We start from the raw sequence: 18,815 nt of genomic DNA on the forward strand, positions 1-18,815 counted from the left end.
AGCTTAACTACCTTTTACAGGGGCAGATTTCTTTGGGGATATGATAGTTAAATGGACTTAATCTCTCACCCACCTCCATTACCCCTGCCCAATCAGTACTTGTTTTGTGTCACATCAAGGAAATAAGTGAGTAGTCCTCATTTTGTTTTGCAACTGCATCCAGCTCCATTTGATAGGTGTTAAACCTAAGTCTACAGAAATCACACACAGATAAAAAGTACATTTTAATCTGATGGTTACAAAACTTGTATAGTTAGGAACTCAATTTGATGTGACATATATGCTTGTGTATTGCAGGATGAGATTGTTTCAGTGAAACATCCGCATAAAAAAATAAAAGCAGAAGAAGAAAATGAAGAAAAGCCTGAACCAGACATTGGTATAAAGAAGGAAGCTGAAGAAAAAAGAGAGACAAAAGAAAAAGAAAATAAGAGGGATTTGAAAAGGGAGAAAAAAGAAAAAGAGGATAAGAAAGAATTTAAAAATATTAAAGAAAAGAGAGAAAACAAAGTAAAAGAATCTACACAGAAAGAAAAAGAAGTAAAGGAAGAAAAGGTAACTAGGTTTATTTTTCTTATATACCACTAGAAAAGGCCATCAGGTTTTTGTGAACAATTTTGAGTTGAAAAGGTATTTTGGATCATTTACTTTACAGTTGTCATTTCATTGAAATCTTTTGCATCATTTGAAGTTTTATTTTTACCACTTGTAACTACAAGGACAGGCAAATGAAATGGGAAATTACCTCTTTAAAGATGCATAGCTTAGTGGGACTGAGAGTGCAAATGGTGCAAGAAACTTTCCATTCTCCTTCTCCATCCCTCGGAGAGAGAAAATAAAAGGTACTGTCACTGAATGTCAGAATTAATTTTTTTTCTTGTTATTATTGAAGAGAAGGCAGTAATTACAGTGATTGCCTAATTACAGTATAATTCCAGCCCAAAAATAAGGTTTGCTTATCAGATACATTTTCATATTTTGTTCTTAGGTAAATGAAATCAAAACTGAAAATAAAGAAAAAAATAAAAAAGTTTCATTGTTGGATATTCCAGTTCATATTACTGCAACTAGTGAACCAGTTCCTATATCTGAAGAATCTGAAGAACTGGATCAGAAGACATTCAGTGTGGTAAGTCCCTTGTTGATAACTTAGTATTTACACTTGATATTCTAAATGAACACAATTTCTGATGTTCTTGATTCTGCTATTAGGCATTATAACACAGATATCTATTGCCAGTAAAATCTTAGATCAGTGAAGGGTTATTGACACTATACTAAAGTCAGTTTTGTTTTCAGGCCAGCAGTTTTATTTTATTGCATTTATGCAGTATAATGAAGAGTATTTGTCTAGTCATCTGTGTGCTGAATAGTTTTAAAATACAGACTGTAAAGATCCGCCCTCAAGAATAATTCATGGATACTGCTTCTTAAAGGACAGAACCGAATGTATTTTAATGCGGCTGCTGTAGTCTCTGGCTTGGCCTTATCAAATACCCCTTTGTTCTTTGTAAGCTAACAAGAGAAATTAAGTTTCAAAGTTGCACTTGAAGTATTACAGACTTCCTGTGTTAGACAGAAGAAGGAACAAATCCTAAAGTCTGTCCTGGTTTCGGCTGGGATAGAGTTAATTTTCTTTCTAGTAGCTGGCATAGTGTTATGTTTTGGATTTAGTATGAGAAGAATGTTGATAACACACTGATGTTTTCAGTTGTTGCTAAGTAGTGTTTAGGCTAAAGTCAAGGATTTTTCAGCTTCTGATGCCCAGCCAGCAAGAAGGCTGGAGGGGCACAAGAAGTTGGGAGGGGACACAGCCAGGGCAGCTGACCCAAAGTGGCCAAAGGAATATTCCATACCATGTGACATCATGTCTAGTATATAAATTGGGGGGAGTTGGCCTGGAGAGGGGGGACAGATCGCTGCTCGGGAACTAACTGGGCATTGGTCGGCGAGTGGTGAGCAATTGCATTGTGCATCACTTGTTTTGTATATTCCAATTCTTTTATTATTATTATTTTCATTTTATTTTTAAATTGTTATTATTATCATCATCATTATTATTTTCTTCCTTTCTGTCCTATTAAGTCTTTATCTCAACCCACGAGTTTTACTTTTTTTTCTGATTTTCTCCCCCATCCCACTGGGTGGGGGGAGAGTGAGTGAGCAGCTGCGTGGTGCTTAGTTGCTGGCTGGGGTTAAACCACAACAATTCCTTAGAAATATCTTGCCAGACTAATATCTCTGATACCAAAAGAATTTCAGTTATATCACTACTTTTGACCACAACAGAATCAATATTGGAAGAAAAAAAGGTGGGTAAACTCAATCTATGTAAAGTTTTATAGGTCGATTGGGGCCTTTGGAAAGATGCTAAGGAGTTACTTTGAGCAGCTACTTTTCTGCTGTGGAAGTTCTATCATTCAGGTCTCAACAGTTGTCTGTTACTGCCAGACAGGTTTACTGGGTCTACTGTGGTGCTGGCTGAGAGAGGCAAATTATCTTGTTTTCTCATCACTATGGTACTGACCAGTTTATGTATGTAGGGTTTTTGTTTTGTGTTTTGTTTTTATCTAAATAAGTGACTCATCCATAATTTCCAGGATGTCTTGTGTGTGGCTAGGTAACTGAAAATCACTCTATTCCCATGTACAATTACACTTCTCTGTTCACCTCTACACTTAAGCAGTGTACTTTGTAAACTGTCTTTTTAAAGGTTGCTTTAAGCTGTGGTTAGTGCAATATGTAATGTAGCTGCTTAATTACTTAATGGCATGAACTGGTAATGGAACAGCTTCACTGATTTTTTCAGTTGTCCCTAGATGTTGACACAGTGATGGTGATGTTCCCCAAAATCACAGAATCATGGAATGGTTTGGGTTGGAAGGGACCTTTAAAGATCATCTAGGTCCAACCCCCCTGCCATGGGCAGGGACACCTTCCACTAGACCAAGTTGCTCAAAGCTCCATCCAACCTGGCCTTGAACACTTCCAGGGAGGGGGCATCCACAACCTCTCTGGGCAATCTGTTCCAGTGCCTCACCACCCTCACGGTAAAGAATTTTTTCCTTATATCTAATCTAAATCTACCCTCTTTCAGTTTAAAACCATTACCCCTCATCCTATCACTACACTCCCTGATAGGGTCCCTCCCCATCTTTCCTGTAGGCCCCCTTTAGGTACTGGAAGGCCGCTATAAATTCTCCCCGGATCCTTCTCTTCTCCAGGCTAAACAACCTCAACTCTCTCAGCCTGTCCTCATAGGGTAGGTGCTCCAGCCCCCTGATCATCTTCATGGCACTCCTCTGGACCCGCTTGAGCAGGTCCAAGTCTTTCTTATGTTGGGGGCCCCAGAGTTGAACACAGTACTCCAGGTGGGGTCTCACAAGAGCGGAGTAGAGGGGGAGAATCGCTTCCCTCGACCTGTTAGCCACACTTCTTTTGATGCAGCCCAGGATGTGATTGGCTTTCTGGGCTGTGAGAGCGCATTGCTGGCTCATATTCAGTTTTTCATCCACTAATACCCCCAAGTCCTCCTCAGGGCTGCTCTCAATCCACTCATTGCCCAGCCTGTATTTGTGTTTGGGATTGCCCCGACCCAGGTGCAGGACCTTGGACTTGGCCTTGTTGAACTTCATGAGGTTTGCACGGGCCCACCTCTCTAGGCTGTCAAGGTCCCTCTGAATGGCATCCCTTCCCTCCAGCGCGTCGACTGCACCACACAGCTTGGTGTCATCAGCAAACTTGCTGATGGTGCACTCAATCCCACTGTCCATGTTGCCGACAAAGATGTTAAACAGCGCCAGTCCCAATACCGACCTCTGAGGAACACCACTCGTCACTGGTCTCCACTCGATTGAGCCATTGACCACAACTCTTTGAGTGTGACCACCCAGCCAATTCCTTATCCACTTAGTGGTCCATCCATCAAATCCACATCTCTCCATTTTAGAGACAAGGATGTCGTGCAGGACAGTGTCAAATGCTTTGCACAAGTCCAGGTAGATGACGTCAGTCACTCTTCCCTTATCCACCAATGCTGTAACCCCATCATAGAAGATCACCCAATTTGTCAGGCACGATTTGCCCTTAGTGAAGCCATGTTGGCTGTCACCAGTCACCTCTCCTTATTTTCCATGTGCCTTAGCATAGTTTCCAGGAGGATATGCTCCATGATCTTGCTGGGCACAGAGGTGAGACTGACTGGCCTGTAGTTCCCCAGGTCTTCCTTTTTTCCCTTTTTAAAAATGGGGGTTATGTTTCCCCTTTTCCAGTCAGTGGGAACTTCCCTGGACTGCCACAACTTCCCAAATATGATGGATAGTGACTTCATCTGCCAGTTCCCTCAGGACCCACAGATGCCTCTCATCAAGGTCCCATGGACTTGTGTACCTTCAGGTTCCTTAGATGGTCTCGAACCTGATCTTCTCCTATGGTTGGCATTTCTTCATTCTCCCAGTCCCTGCCTTTGCCTTCTGTGACTTGGGCAGTGTGGCTGGAGTACTTGACGATGAAGACTGAGGCAAAAATGTCATTGAGTACCTCAGCCTTCTCCATGTCCCAGGTAACCAGGTCTCCCTTTTCCTTCTGGAGAGGGCCCACATTTTCCCTAGTCTTCCTTTTATCACCGACATACCTATAGAAGCTCTTCTTGTTGCCCTTGACATCCCTGGCCAGATTCAATTCTATCAGGGATTTGGCTTTCCTAACCTGATCCCTGGCTGCTCAGACAATTTCTCTGTATTCCTCCCAAGCTACCTGTCCTTGCTTCCACCCTCTGTAGGCTTCCTTTTTGTGTTTGAGTTTGTCCGGGAGCTCCTTGTTCATCCATGCAGGCCTCCTGGCGTTTTTGCCTGACTTCCTCTTTGTTGGGATGCATCACTCCTGAGCTTGGAGGAGGTGATCCTTTAATATTAACCAGCTTTCTTGGGCCCCTCTTCCCTCTAGGGCTGTATCCCATGGTACTCTACCAAGCAGATTCCTGAAGAGGCCAAAGTCTGCTCTCCTGAAGTCCAGGGTAGCGAGCTTGCTGTGTGCCCTCCTCGCTGCTCTAAGGATCTTGAACTCCACCATTTCATGGTCACTGCAGCCAAGGCTGCCCTTGAGCTTCATATTCCCCACCAGCCCCTCCTTGTTGGTGAGAACAAGGTCCAGCATAGCACCTCTCCTTGTTGGCTCCTCTGTCACTTGGAGAAGGAAGTTGTCATCAATGCATTCCAGGAACCTCCTGGATTGCTTATGCCCTGCTGTGTTGTCCCTCCAACAGATATTGGGGTGGTTGAAGTCCCCCGTGAGGACCAGGGCTTGTGAATGTGAGGCTTCTCCTATCTGTCTATAGAGGGCCTCGTCTGCTCCGTCTTCCTGGTCAGATGGCCTGTAGCAGATCCCCACTATAATGTCACCTGTCCCTGCCCTCCCTTTAATCCTGACCCATAAGCTCTCGGTTGGCTCCTTATCCATCACCAGGCAGAGCTCCATGCACTCCAGCTGGTCATTGACATAGAGGGTGACACCCCCTCCTCATCTCCCCTGCCTGTCCTTCCTAAAGAGCCTGTATCCTTCCATTCCAACACTCCAGTCATAGAAGCCATCCCACCACGTCTCCATGATGCCAATAAGATCATAGCCCTGCAGGCATGCGCACGCTTCTAACTCCTCTTGTTGATTCCCCATGCTACTTGCATTTGCATAGAGGCATTTAAGTTGGGCCTCCAATGAAGCTGACTTACTGGCTGGAGTGGCTGGAATTCCTTTGTGCTGCTCTTCAGGTGCTCTCCTGCTGACCTGTGATCCCTCTCCAGGCTCTGGGCATCTATTGCTGGCACTGGCATCAAACTGGTAGGAGTGGGATGGATTGAGGTTCCCCTCCCCTGGCAACTTTAGTTTAAAGCCCTCTTCATCAACCCCTCATATTTTTGATTCTGGATATACAAACTTGCCTCTCTTCCTTAGTGCGAGCAATTCTAGGTTGGGTTTGTGTATTGGTATATTCATCATTATGCCATGGTCAGGTGCAATCTAATTAGCATGTTTACCTTTTCAAATGGAAATTACTGCTGTGGGTTGTTGAGGCTAACTCATTTGACTTCTTGTGTACCTTGTGACAGGTAAAAATATGCATTTCATCTATCTACCTTGCCATTGTGATTGAATGGTATTTCCAAGCAAGTGTCTATAATTTAAAACATGCTAACTGGTTTATCTGCATTTACTATTAACACATTTGAATTAGTGTGAAAATTCAAGAATGCACTTATGAAATATATCTGTGGGTACATCTGTGTTGTCATCACTGTTACTAATTTAGGCACACCTAAACTAGCTTTATCCTAGATAGCTCAGTTTCTGTCAGTATCTGCATAGAACTCAGGCTTAAAAAGTGCTCAGAGAAGGAATGCTGATCCTCTGTTGAATGCCAAGTTTAATTGTTGCAGAAAGTATCTACTTAAAATATATTAAACATTCTCATACTTAATCTTGACACTGAGTTTGTATAGCCTTCAAGGTCCTAGAAAGTAAAATAAGTCTTGCCCTATATACTTGTGCTGAAAGTTAAACCCATGATTGTAAAACCTAGTTATAATAATTCATTTCCCTCAGAAAATCTTTATATTAAATTAGTGCTTTCTTACATCTTTAATATTTGTTACAATCTAATGCTTTCATATAGGAGTAAATTTTCAACTGGATTTAAAATACTACTTTTTCCAAATGAAAGCTTGTAGTAAAACTAAAAGGGCTGTGAGCGAAGACTTGTTTTTCATTTGGCTTACAACAGTACTGTCTTTGCCTATTGTTACGGGTTTGTGTGGCGGGGTTTTTTTGGTAGCAGGAGAGGGGGCCGCAGGGGTGGCTCCTGTGAGAAGCTGCTAGAAGCTCCCCTGGCTCCAAGTCAGACTCGCCTCTGGCCCAGGCTGACCCAATCAGCGACGGTGGTAGTTCCTCTGGGAGAACATCTTCAAGAAGGGGAACCTGCAGTGAGTAGGGGGATTGGAATGTAAGAGGAACACCTATGCAGATGCTGAGGCCAGTGAAGAGGGAGGGGGAGGAGGTGCGCTGGAGGAGGTGATGCCCCTGCAGCCCATGGAGGTGAACGGTGGAGCAGATGCCCACTTGCAGCCTGTGGAGGAGCCCGCACTGGAGCAGTTGGATGCCCCTGAAGATAGCTGTGACTCCATGGGAAAGCCTGCGCTGGAGTAGTGTGTGACTGAAGATCCACCCGTGGAAAGGACGCACACCAGGGAAGTTCGGGAAGAACTGAAGTCCACGGAAAGGATCCACGCCAGGGAAGTTTGTGAGGAACTGCAGCCCACAGAAAGGACTCACATTGGAGACGTTCGTGAAGGACTGTCTCCTGTGGGAGGGACCCCACGGTGGAGCAGGGGACGAGTGAGGAGTCCTCCCCCTGAGGAGGAAGGAGCTACAGAGACAATGTGTGGCGAGCTGACCCCAACCCCCATTCCCTGTCCCCCTGGGGGGAGGAGGTAGAGAGAACCGGGAGTGGAGGGAGTGGAGTTGAGCCGGGAAGGAGGGAGGGGTGGGGGGAAGGTATTCTAAGGTTTGGTTTTACTTCCTAATATCCTTGTTTTGATTTGATTTGTAGTAAATTAAATTGATTTTGTTTCTTCCCCAAGTTCAGCCTGTCTTTTGCCCGTGACCATAAGTGGTGAGTGATCCCTCCCAGTCCTTGTCTCGACCCACGAGCCTTTCTTTATATTTTCTTCTCATCATCCCACCGTGGCTGGGGGGGAGGAGTGAGCGAGTGGCTGCGTGGTGCTTTGTTACTGGCTGGGTTTAAACCACGACAGTCCTTTTTGGCGAGCCAGGCAGGAGACAGAGGAATAATTCGAGATATAAGGCTAGTAATTGGGAGAGGTAATGGGCAAAATACGGACTGAACAATGTTAGTGAAATACCCCTGGGAATTTCGGTTATTGTAATTGTGGTGGAGGAATGAGGGATAGATTGTGTGTATATTGTCCACTTCTGCTTGGTATTGTGATGGTGATTATGTTAAATTTTGTGGGGAAGTTTTTTGGGGGTTTTTTGTGATGTGAGTGAAGTTTGTCATTTTAGTGATAATTCTTGAATATGTGATCCGCAGAGGGGAGAGGTGGAATGTTATGGGTTTGTATGGCGGGGTTTTTTGGTAGCAGGGGAGGGGGCCACAGGGGTGGCTCCTGTGAGAAGCTGCTAGAAGCTCCCCTGGCTCCAAGTCGGACCCGCCTCTGGGCAAGGCCGACCCAATCAGTGACAGTGGTAGCGCCTCTGGGATAGCATATTTAAGAAGGGGAACCCCCAGTGAGTAGGGGGATTGGAATGTGAGAGGAATGCCTATGCAGATACTGAGGCCAGTGAAGAGGGAGGGGGAGGAGGTGATGCCCCTGCAGCCCATGGAGGTGAACGGTGGAGCAGATGCCCACCTGCAGCCCGTGGAGGAGCCCACACTGGAGCAGGTGGATGGCCCCGAAGATGGCCATGACTCCATGGGAAAGCTGGTGCTGGAGCAGTCTGTGACTGAAGATCGACCTGCGGAAAGGACGCACACCAGGGAAGTTCGTGAAGAACTGCAGCCCGTGGGAAGGACTCACGTTGGAGACATTCGTGAAGGACTGTCTCCTGTGGGAGGGACCCCACGGTGGAGCAGGGGAAGAGGGTGAGGAGTCCTGGCCCTGAGGAGGAAGGAGCGGCAGACAATGTGTGGCGAGCTGACCCCAACCCCCATTCCCTGTCCCCCTGGGGGGAGGAGGTAGAGACAACTGGGAGTGGAGTTGAGCTGGGAAGGAGGGAGGGGTGGGGGGAAGGTGTTCTAAGGTTTGGTTTTACTTCTCATTATCCTCGTTTTGATTTGATTTGTAGTAAATTAAATTGATTTTGTTTCTTCCCCAAGTTGAGCCTGTCTTTTGCCCGTGACCATAAGTGGTGAGTGATCCCTCCCTGTCCTTGTCTCGACCCACGAGCTTTTCTTTATATTTTCTCCTCATCCCACGGTGGCTGGGGGCGAGGAGTGAGCGAGTGGCTGTGTGGTGCTTTGTTACCAGCTGGGTTTAAAGCACAACACCTATATAAATAGCACAGTAAGGGTTGGTCATGTTTTACAATTTTCACTATCTTTTTATTTTCATTTGAATTAATGTATTCTTTTTTTACATTTTATAGTGCAAAGAAAGAATGAGGCCTGTCAAAGCAGCATTGAAACAACTGGATAGACCAGAGAAAGGCCTTTCTGAAAGGGAACAGCTGGAGCATACTAGACAGTGCCTAATCAAAATTGGGGACCACATTACTGAATGTCTAAAGGAGTACACAAATCCTGAACAAATTAAACAGTGGAGAAAGTAAGTTATTCTGCATGATTTTTCTTGAAATAGGGAAATCCAGAATAGCTTCTATTAAGTAGAGTAGTTTTTAATTATTTTTCTTGTTTCTTATTCTCCCTTTCTTGTATTTTTCTGCTGTTTTAAATAAGGACTTATAAAAAGATGATTATAAATGGCTCCATTTTTTAATGGATTCACTCTTTCATACTTGCATAGCAATGCATTTTGTCCAGAAGGTGGAGTCATCTTACTAAAAACCAAAAGCAAACAGAAAATAACTCTGTTTAGAGTATATTTAATATTTAGTGGAAAAGAGTTCTTATCATTAAAGAATCTGGCGTTTTCAACTTTGAAGTTTGTTTTGGTTTTGGTTTTTTTATTCATGCTAAAAATAGGCCATTATAAATGTGTGTGGTGAAGTTTGAATGATTTTGAGTTGCAGAATCCTTTAAAAAGAATAAAAATGTACTCTAAAATGAAATCAGATATTAACTATGACTTTATAAAAAACCTTTAACATACTCAGAGATGTATTTCAAAATGAAAGAATTTTAAGTGTTCTTATGCATCTGTGAGGTGATAACTTTGGAAAAAATAAGAAAAATGTTGGTTTATAAACTTGTTATATTTTGTCATTAAGTTCTTAATACAATTAAGTTAGTTTTATCATAATGTGCACTTTAATCCTTTATGGTTGCAAATCTATCCTGCACTTCCATATACAACACTCGGTCAAGTGTTTAATTTCCTTGCAGACTGTTAACATAGAATATTTCTGCTGTTTGTACTTGCTTTACTTCAAAATATTAGGGTGAACTGAAATACAAAAACAATATCTATGTTTTAAAGACACCTTGGTAAACGTTCTATTTCTTTAAGTGGAAATTCATAGTAGAACTACTATAATATTAATTCATAATAATGCTACAGTACCATCCATAGATTATTAAAATATGTATTTCATCTGTCTTTAATAAGACATAGAATTTAGTAAAGGTATTCATTCTATATTATACAGATGTCATTGGGCGCACTGTTGGCTGGTTGTGTCTTTTGCAAACCTCTAGGCCAAAACTATGTTTAAATCATCACAGAGAAAGAGCAGATAGATGCTTCTTGAGCCTATGCACTTGAGATGTTTCTGAACTAAATACTAATTAGAACAGTAGTATTCTGTAATCTTTTAAGCACTCCACCTGTAAACTTTGCTAAAAGAATTCTAGACTTTAGATCTGGTGTCTGTGATCATAGAAGCAAATGTTGTCTTTAGGGTTTTGGCTTCTTGACACCAAAAGAGTTGGTTTGTTTTCCTTTCTTCTTTCATAGCATACATTAGGATCAAAGTTTTTGCCATGCTACTTCCATCCTCTTTCAGATTTCTCATTTGGTTTCAAAATCTTTGACTAGGCTTTGGAATTCTGTGGAAAAATCCTGTCCCTGATATCTGTAGGAAATAAGGCATGTAGGTCAAATTTCTTACACTGCAAGAGATTTCAAGTTTGGAAGAATCTTTACTGAGTAGTAAATACTCAAGTTTTCTGACACATTTCAAACAATCTTTCAGAGGACTTGCACAACAAATTGAAAACTATATCTTTATGCAATTGCACAAATCATTCTATTAACAGAATTGCCATTAATACTACTTTTCATGCGCTTTGCATTCTGCAGTCATTGTGATAAATATTACAAAATGACAAATTGTTAAAGGAATTAATTTCTCAAATGTTTGAAATACAGCTAAATAATGCTTGCTGTGCAGCTAGGTAATATTCTGTGTAACAGACTTTACAGTGATTTCAGTTTACTGAAGTACTGTTGAAATAATTTCATTTAAGTCCATGTTCTGTTGTATGATACAATAAAAACTAATATATGGAAGAATTATAACCTCTCTTTCTTTTTCCTCAGAAACTTGTGGATTTTTGTCTCTAAGTTTACAGAATTTGATGCCAGAAAGCTGCACAAGCTGTATAAACATGCAATCAAAAAACGCCAAGAATCTCAGGTAATACTTTCAGACTCTCTAAATATACAAATATATATTCTAAGTTTTATAACTGTTTTATTAAGTATCAATTAAGTAAACTCAATACATTTGAAGTGTATTTTACTGTTCATAGTAAACTAGTTTGTTTTCTTAGGATATTTTCTGAAGAATTCAGATGCAACTTTGGGATTTATCAATGACAATTTTTGTACTTGTCTCTTCTAGCAACACAGTGACCAGAATACTAGCAGCAACATGAATACACATGTAATTAGAAATCCAGGTAAGAAATCTTGGGCATATTATTGTGCTGGATATCTTAAATGATGGTATGTAAAATTAAATAAGCTTAAAACTGTCTCCTAGAACTCCCATACTGCTGGATATCATAGGGATAGGCTGACTTAGCATAACTTCACTAGTTTGCTGATGAAATTCAACTGAACACAAACTGAACTTGGTACTTACTGCTGTTCTTTTAAAGTAAATAAATTAATTAAAAACAAAACACTTGATTTTTGAGGAGGTAGAGAGGCCAACTCAACACTTGTAAACTTCTTGGAGGCTCTATACCTGTTTCTAGCAGTTGTAATGTCACTATATCATAAGAAAAATATTCCCTGAAGTCATGGTTAGCAATCAGTTATATGGGATGTCTTTTATTGTTGACAATAATACTTGTTTTTCTATGCTCCCACACTTGCCTTCTTGTAATACTTCTTTTTATATCATGTTATGTAAAACCTTGAGTATGTTACCATGGGTTTAAAATTAGTATAATGTATTTTAGGAATACCACTAAAAACCTTTCATTAATGAGGTGTATGTCTAAAACTGATGTTCATGCTAGGGCTATCTCTCCTTAGAGAGGAACTTCCTACCACTCTGTTTAAAATTGCTCTACTAAAGGCACCTGGTCTCTATTCACTGCTCATTTGGACCACACTGATCCTCTCCATTCAGTCTGTAAGGTGGAAAATTTTAGTTTCTCAGCCCTACATATCTACATTTCTAGCTTGCTTGCCTTCTATTTACTTCTGAGGTTTCTCTCAGTTCACTCACATTAGTGCGTTTGTCTTTCAATTATTTAGATCTTGTTTCTCTCAAATAATAATGCCACTTTCACATTGCTTTAAATCTGACAGGTAGAAGTGCTGTTTGAATTGGTGAAGAAAAAAATTTATAGTGTATGAGACTTCCTTATAACCTCTGCTTTATTAAACAGATGTTGAAAGACTGAAAGAGAATACAAACCATGATGACAGTAGCAGGGACAGTTATTCTTCTGATAGATATTTGTCACAATACCATGATCATCGTAAGGACAGGCATCAGGGAGATGCATATAAGAAAAGTGACTCTAGGAAAAGGTCCTATTCAGCCTTCAGCAATGGAAAAGACCACAGAGACTGGGATCACTATAAACAAGACAGCAGGTAAATTGCTTCAGCAATTGTAAATTCTGTTAAGAATTCCCTTCCTGGTTTTGCAGTATGCTTGTAGTAAGCACCAAAGTACCTTTTCTGAGTAATGCAGAATTGCAAAGAAATTTCTCTAATGCAGTTCTGTTGAATTGACATAATTGTAGTTCTTACTATGTGTTTGGTAATACTAATATAAGTAAATCTTTTCAGATACTATAGTGATAGTAAACATAGAAAGTTGGATGACCACAGGAGCAGAGATCACAGGTCAAACCTGGAAGGAAGTTTAAAAGACAGTCAGCCTCATTCAGATCACCATTCCCATTCAGACCACAGGATACATTCAGATCACCGTTCCACTTCAGAGTACAGCCATCATAAATCTTCCAGAGATCATAGGTACCACTCAGACTGGCAAATGGACCACAGAGCTTCTGGTAGTGGCCCAAGATCACCGTTAGATCAGAGGTCTCCTTATGGTTCAAGATCTCCTTTAGGACGCAGATCTCCATTTGAACACTCATCAGATCACAAAAGTACACCTGAACATACATGGAGTAGCCGGAAAACATAACAAAGACTGACATTTTCTGGACCTTCTTTTAGCCATATACAGTAAGCTAACACGGTAATTGCCTTATGTGACTTGAAAGATATGGACTGGATATTCTGTCAGTAGCAGTATTGTTACTTCTTTCCAGGGTGCAAGGTCTATTATCCCAACAATAGAAAAATATTTTTGTATTTAAAGTTTATGCTGCAATGTGCTGCAAATGTTGTAGCACTTCCCCCCCCCTTTAAGAAATGGAAAATGTTTACTTTTACAGGGACCTCAACACTGCCCCATTCAGACTGGATCTCATAAAACTGTTTTTAGGCTGAATACAGTTTAAATTATGTTTGCAAATGAATTTTTAAACACTGACCTGTGATCATGTTTCAGGAAGGAATGAGGAGTTTGTTTTGTTTTCTTAGTAAAGAATTCTCAAGGACTTTTGTTCACTTTCCAAAGCTATTTGTTTACATTGTACACTGCAACCACCTTGCCGCTTTTCATCACAAGCTTGAATATTTAAGTTCTGTACCTATAACTGTAAAATAGCCAGGATTTCTCCTGTTTGTGATCAGTTGTAATAATGCCTTTTTACAAAATAAAATAAATGGCTGAAAATTATTGCAAACTAATTAAATGAGCTTGTGGGGTTTTTTTGGGGGTGGAGTTTTTTGGGGTTTTTTTGGTGGTTGTTTTTTTGCTTGTTCCTTTCCCCACCAACTCAGGCCTTCTTGTCACAAGTATGAAACAAAGTCAGTATACTAACACTTTAATAAAATATATTTATGAAATCACTGTTCAGAATGCAAAAATGGGGAAAGGGAACATTTTTATTCCATTTAGTGCCCCCCTTTTTATTGGATGCTTCATATACATGTTTTGGTTTTCTATTAAACTGTCAATATTGTGATTTGTTGTAATGAAATGGTGGGAAATATTCAGCTAAACTGTGATCTGGAAAGTTTTTTCCAGTCCATTGGTTTTAAAGAAGGAGTGTTCAATATCTGAACACTTCTGAATCCAAATCAGCCCAAATTTATTGGAAATATATTTGTTTTCCCTCTTAAAATGGGCAATAATGTCAAATGTGCTATGCAGCCAGTTAATATTTTAGATTTGAATGGCTTTCTATTAATAGAATTATTATAATGCACACTGTTTGTACATAGATAACTTGTCTGACAAGTTAAATTTAAAAGGATATGTGAGCTCTTGTTTTCTGCTGGTGTTTGTTTTTCTACAATGTACCTTTCTCACTTAACCATAAAAATATTAAACTCTTCAGTACTAAATTTTAATACACAACATAATTAGGGAAGATAAATGTCTACCCTGGCATCATGTGGTTGGAGCTAATATGTTGCTGCAATTTTTCTCATCTTGCAATGTGTTGAGCATTTTTTTTCCAATTAACCAGGTTTACATGGAAGCATTAAAATTGAACCAAAACCTCTTCAGAGTACCTGTCTATTATGATTTTATTGTAGGCACAGTTGCTGCACATTCTCAGTTAATATTTAGCCAAGTACATTTAAGCTAATTTAATGTAGGCTGCAACTCAGATAATTAATGCTTCTTCGTTTCTTAGCTCTTCATCTTCCTAGGGTTGGGAGGGTTATGAACTCTGCTTTTGAGCTTAATTGCTGAAGCAGTGTTGTGTTAGTGTTGTGTTAGTTTAGCTAGTAAGGTTGTGCATGTGTGCTATGCATCTTCCTCTTCCAATTGTGAAAATCTAGAAATTGGAGCATCTGCAACCACTGCCTAGTTCTTAACAGTTTGGGTAGTGAGCTGGAATCTTGGATCCACTATGATAACACATCAATAGAGCAGTCCCACTAAGTCTGCTTCACCATCAGCATAGCTATGTTAGCATGGCATTGTGGCTGATCATGTCTATGTCACATGGTTAATCTGCATCCGCTTTTGTCAAAGGGATCTCGGGTCTCTCAAAGATAAGAAAGAGCATACTTGGTGGCTTTGGTTAGAATCTTTGCTAATTAGTATATTTAGGTTGTGTTTAATCATGTTATAGCTGTTTAAGACTTAACTGAATGCAGAGGGGAATGAAGTTTGATGGTAGAGGTGTTCTCCATGGCTTATGAGACTGACTGTTATGGGATTCTCCTAAATAGTAAGATATGTACCATATCCTCTGCAAATAAGCCATTTATAATTAATTTTCCATGCACACAGATTTGATCTTTATTTTATTCTTTTATAATGGTAAGTCATTGAGGAGTGTGTCCAGTGTTGAAGTATCCATTTGACAAGAAGCCTCTTGTTTCAGATCTTAGTGTTGTTCTCTACAAGAGGTTCTAGGAAGTAAGAATTCTGGCAGCTCCAAGAGACTTCATGCTGCTGATAAAGATTCAGTTGTTTCATCTACCATGCATAGAATCATAGAATCATTTAGGTTGGAAAAGACCTTTAAGATCATCGAATCCAACTGCTAACCTAACACGGCCAAGTCCACCACTAAACCATGTCCCTAAGCACCACCTTTACACATCTTTTAAATACCTCCAGGGATGGTGACTCAACCACTTCCCTGGGTCACCTGTTCCAGTGCTTGATAACCCTTTCAGTGAAGAAATTTTTCCTAATACCTAATCTAAACCTCCCCTGGCACAACTTGAGGCCGTTTACTCTCGTCCTATCACTTGCTACTTGGGAAAAGAGACCGATACCTACCTCGCTACAATCTCCTTTCAGGTAGTTGTAGAGAGCGATAAGGTCTCCCCTCAGCCTCCTTTTCTCCAGACTAAACAACCCCAGTTCCCTCAGCCACTCCTCATAAGACTTGTTCTCTAGACCCTTCACCAGCTTCGTTGCTCTTCTTTGGACATGGAAGTCTAAGACTTCAATCTTAATCCTGTTAAATATTTCTAATCTGCCATCCCCAGTACTACCTAAAAAGAGTAGGTTGTGGTCTGTCTGCAAAAGCGCATTAAAAAAAATGCATTTCTGCTATGAGTGTTTTAAGGACAGATAAATGTATTCTCTGACTGGTTACCATTAGCTCATCTGCTCTTGTGTTGGCATCACCATTTACCTGTTAAGTCACTCAGTGTTTTCCCCATTTTGATCTTCGGTGTGGATGCCTTGGTATCCAAGCTACACTTAAAGAGCCTCTGGTTTCTGAGAGACTCTCAGTACTGTTAAGTAAGTACAGGACTTGCAGATGATTTAAGCACTAATGAGAAAGTTGAGAGTTGGGGTTGTTCAGCCTGGAGAAGAGAAGGCTCCAGGCAGACCTTATAGCAGCCTTCCAGTACCTAAAGGGGGCCTACAAGAAAGCTGGAGAGGGACTTTTTACAAGGGCATGTAGTGATAGGACAAGGGGTAATGGCTTTAAACTGAAAGAGGGTAGGTTTAGATTGGATATAAGGAAGACATTTTTTACGATGAGGGTGGTGAGGCACTGGAACAAGTTGCTCAGAGAGGTCGTGGATGCCCCCTCCCTGGAAGTGTTCAAGGCTAGGTTTGATGGGGCTTTGAGCAACCTGGTCTAGTGGAAGGTGTCCCTGCCCATGGCAGGGGGGTTGGAACTAGATGATCTTTAAGGTCCCTTTCCACCCAAACCATTCTACGATTCTATGACCTGCAATCAAGCGAGGAGGCAGTGGCCTGGGTTGGCAAGCAAAAGGTATAGAGTGATGTGGACAAAAGACACCTTAACACCAACAAAACAGGGCAGAAGGAGGCTGACCTTAGGTGTACGCACACAAATAAGGACATGCTGAGAGGACAGCATGATGGGGGAAGCTCACACCCTTTCTGGAAAATCAGCGTGAGTGTGGGCCTCACTGTGTGCAGACACTTCAGAATAGGAAACAAGCAGGAAGAATTAGAGGCCTATATGCACTTGCAGGTATATAATCTCATTGGGATCAGAGAGAGATGGTGGGATACCTCACAGGACTGGAGTGCTGCAATGGCTGGATACTGGCTCTTCAGGAAGGACAGGCTGGGAAGGCAAAGAGTGAGAGTTGTGAGGGAGGAGCAGGGTTGCCTGGAGCTCTGCCTAGGGATAGATGATAAGAGCTTTTGGATCAGGATTAGTGGGCAGACCAACATGTGTGACATTGGGGTGGGTATCAGCTACAGACTGCCTGATCAGGAAGTAGTAGTAGATGAGGCCTTCTTCAGACAAAGGGAAGAAGCCTCATGTTTGCAAGCCTTTGATATCAGCTGGAAGGGCAACACAGCAGGTCACAAGCAATCCACGTTTCTGGAGTGCACTGACAATGACTTACTGATCTTAGGAGATTATCATTATCTTCTAGTGCGGTAGGTTGATCCTGGCTGGGTGCCAGGTGCCCACCAAAGCTGGTCTATCACTCCCACTCCTCAACTGGACAGGGGAGAGAAAAATATAACAAAAGGCTCGTGGGTCGAGATAAGGACAGGGAGAGATCACTCAACCAATTACCGTCATGGGCAAAACAGACTCGACTTGGGGAAAATTAATTTATTGCCAATCAACCAGAGTAGGGTAATGAGAAATTGTGGTGGGTTGACCCTGGCTGGGTGCCAGGTGCCCACCAAAGCCGCTCTATCACTCCCCCTTCTTAGCTGGACAGGGGGGAGAAAATATAACAAAAGGCTCGTGGGTCAAGATAAGGACAGTTTAATAAAGTGAAAGCAAAGGTCGCACGTGAAAGCAAAGAAAAACAAATGATATTATTCTCTACTTCCCATCAGCAGGCGATGTCTGGCCACTTCCTGGGAAGCAGGGCTTCAGTACGCGTGGTGGTTGCTCCGGAAGACAAAAATGCCTCCCCTTCCACCTCCCTTTACTTAGCTTTTATATCTGAGCTGACGTCATATGGTATGGAATATCTGTTTGGTTAGTTTAGGTCAGCTGTCCTGGTTATGTCCCCTCCCAAGATCTTGCCCTGCCCCAGCCTGCCATTGAGGGAGGGGGCAAAAATGTTGGGGAGACAGCCTTGATGCTGTGCCAGTGCTGCTCAGCAGTAGCCAAAACACTGGTGTGTTATCAACACCTCTCTAGCTACTAATGCAGAGCACAGTTCTATGAGGGCTGCTATGGGGACTATTAACTCCATCTCAGCCAGACCCAATACAGAAATAAAACCAAATCTTAAAACACCTTCCCCCCACCCCTCCCTTCTTCCTGGACACAGCTTCACTCCCAAATTCTCTACCTCCTCCCCCCAAGTGGCACAGGGGGTTGGGGAATGGGGGTTGTAGTCAGTTCATCACACGTTGTCTCTGCCACTCCTTCCTCCTCAGGGGCAGGACTCCTCACATTCTTCCCCTGCTCCAGCGTGGGGTCCCTCCCACGGGAGACAGTCCTCCACGAACTTCTCCAACGTGGGTCCTTCCAATGGGCTGCAGTTCTTCACGAACTGCTCCAGCATGGGTCCCTTCCACGGGGTGCAGTCCTTCAGGAGCACACTGCTCCAGCATGGGTCCCCCACGGAGTCACAAGTCCTGCCAGAAAACCTGCTCCAGCGTGGGCACCTCTCTCCATGGGGCCACAGGTCCTGCCAGGAGCCTGCTCCAGC

At 42.0% G+C, this 18,815-nt stretch overlaps 1 protein-coding gene across 6 annotated transcripts in view; it reads left to right on the forward strand.

Annotated features, from left to right (window-relative positions):
- Nucleotides 1–14,688, forward strand: part of LOC121232942 (chromodomain-helicase-DNA-binding protein 1) — an 84,160-nt gene extending 69,472 nt beyond the window's left edge. For 4 of the 6 annotated variants that reach the window (XM_041121451.1, XM_041121447.1, XM_041121446.1 and 1 more), the window contains 7 exons: nucleotides 298–555; nucleotides 989–1,129; nucleotides 9,157–9,335; nucleotides 11,229–11,325; nucleotides 11,533–11,590; nucleotides 12,533–12,743; nucleotides 12,942–14,687. In XM_041121451.1, coding sequence (XP_040977385.1) covers nucleotides 298–555; nucleotides 989–1,129; nucleotides 9,157–9,335; nucleotides 11,229–11,325; nucleotides 11,533–11,590; nucleotides 12,533–12,743; nucleotides 12,942–13,305 — 1,308 coding nt within the window. In that variant the 3' untranslated portion in view covers nucleotides 13,306–14,687. Of the gene's footprint in view, nucleotides 1–297; nucleotides 556–988; nucleotides 1,130–9,156; nucleotides 9,340–11,228; nucleotides 11,326–11,532; nucleotides 11,591–12,532; nucleotides 12,744–12,941 lie in introns of those variants that run through there. The other 2 variants (XM_041121449.1, XM_041121452.1) reach the window with 2 other exon arrangements.
- The last annotated feature ends 4,127 nt before the right edge of the window (nucleotides 14,689–18,815 follow it).

Source organism: Aquila chrysaetos (genome assembly GCF_900496995.4).
Source record: "Aquila chrysaetos chrysaetos chromosome W unlocalized genomic scaffold, bAquChr1.4 W_unloc_2, whole genome shotgun sequence".
Classification (NCBI taxonomy): domain Eukaryota; kingdom Metazoa; phylum Chordata; class Aves; order Accipitriformes; family Accipitridae; genus Aquila; species Aquila chrysaetos.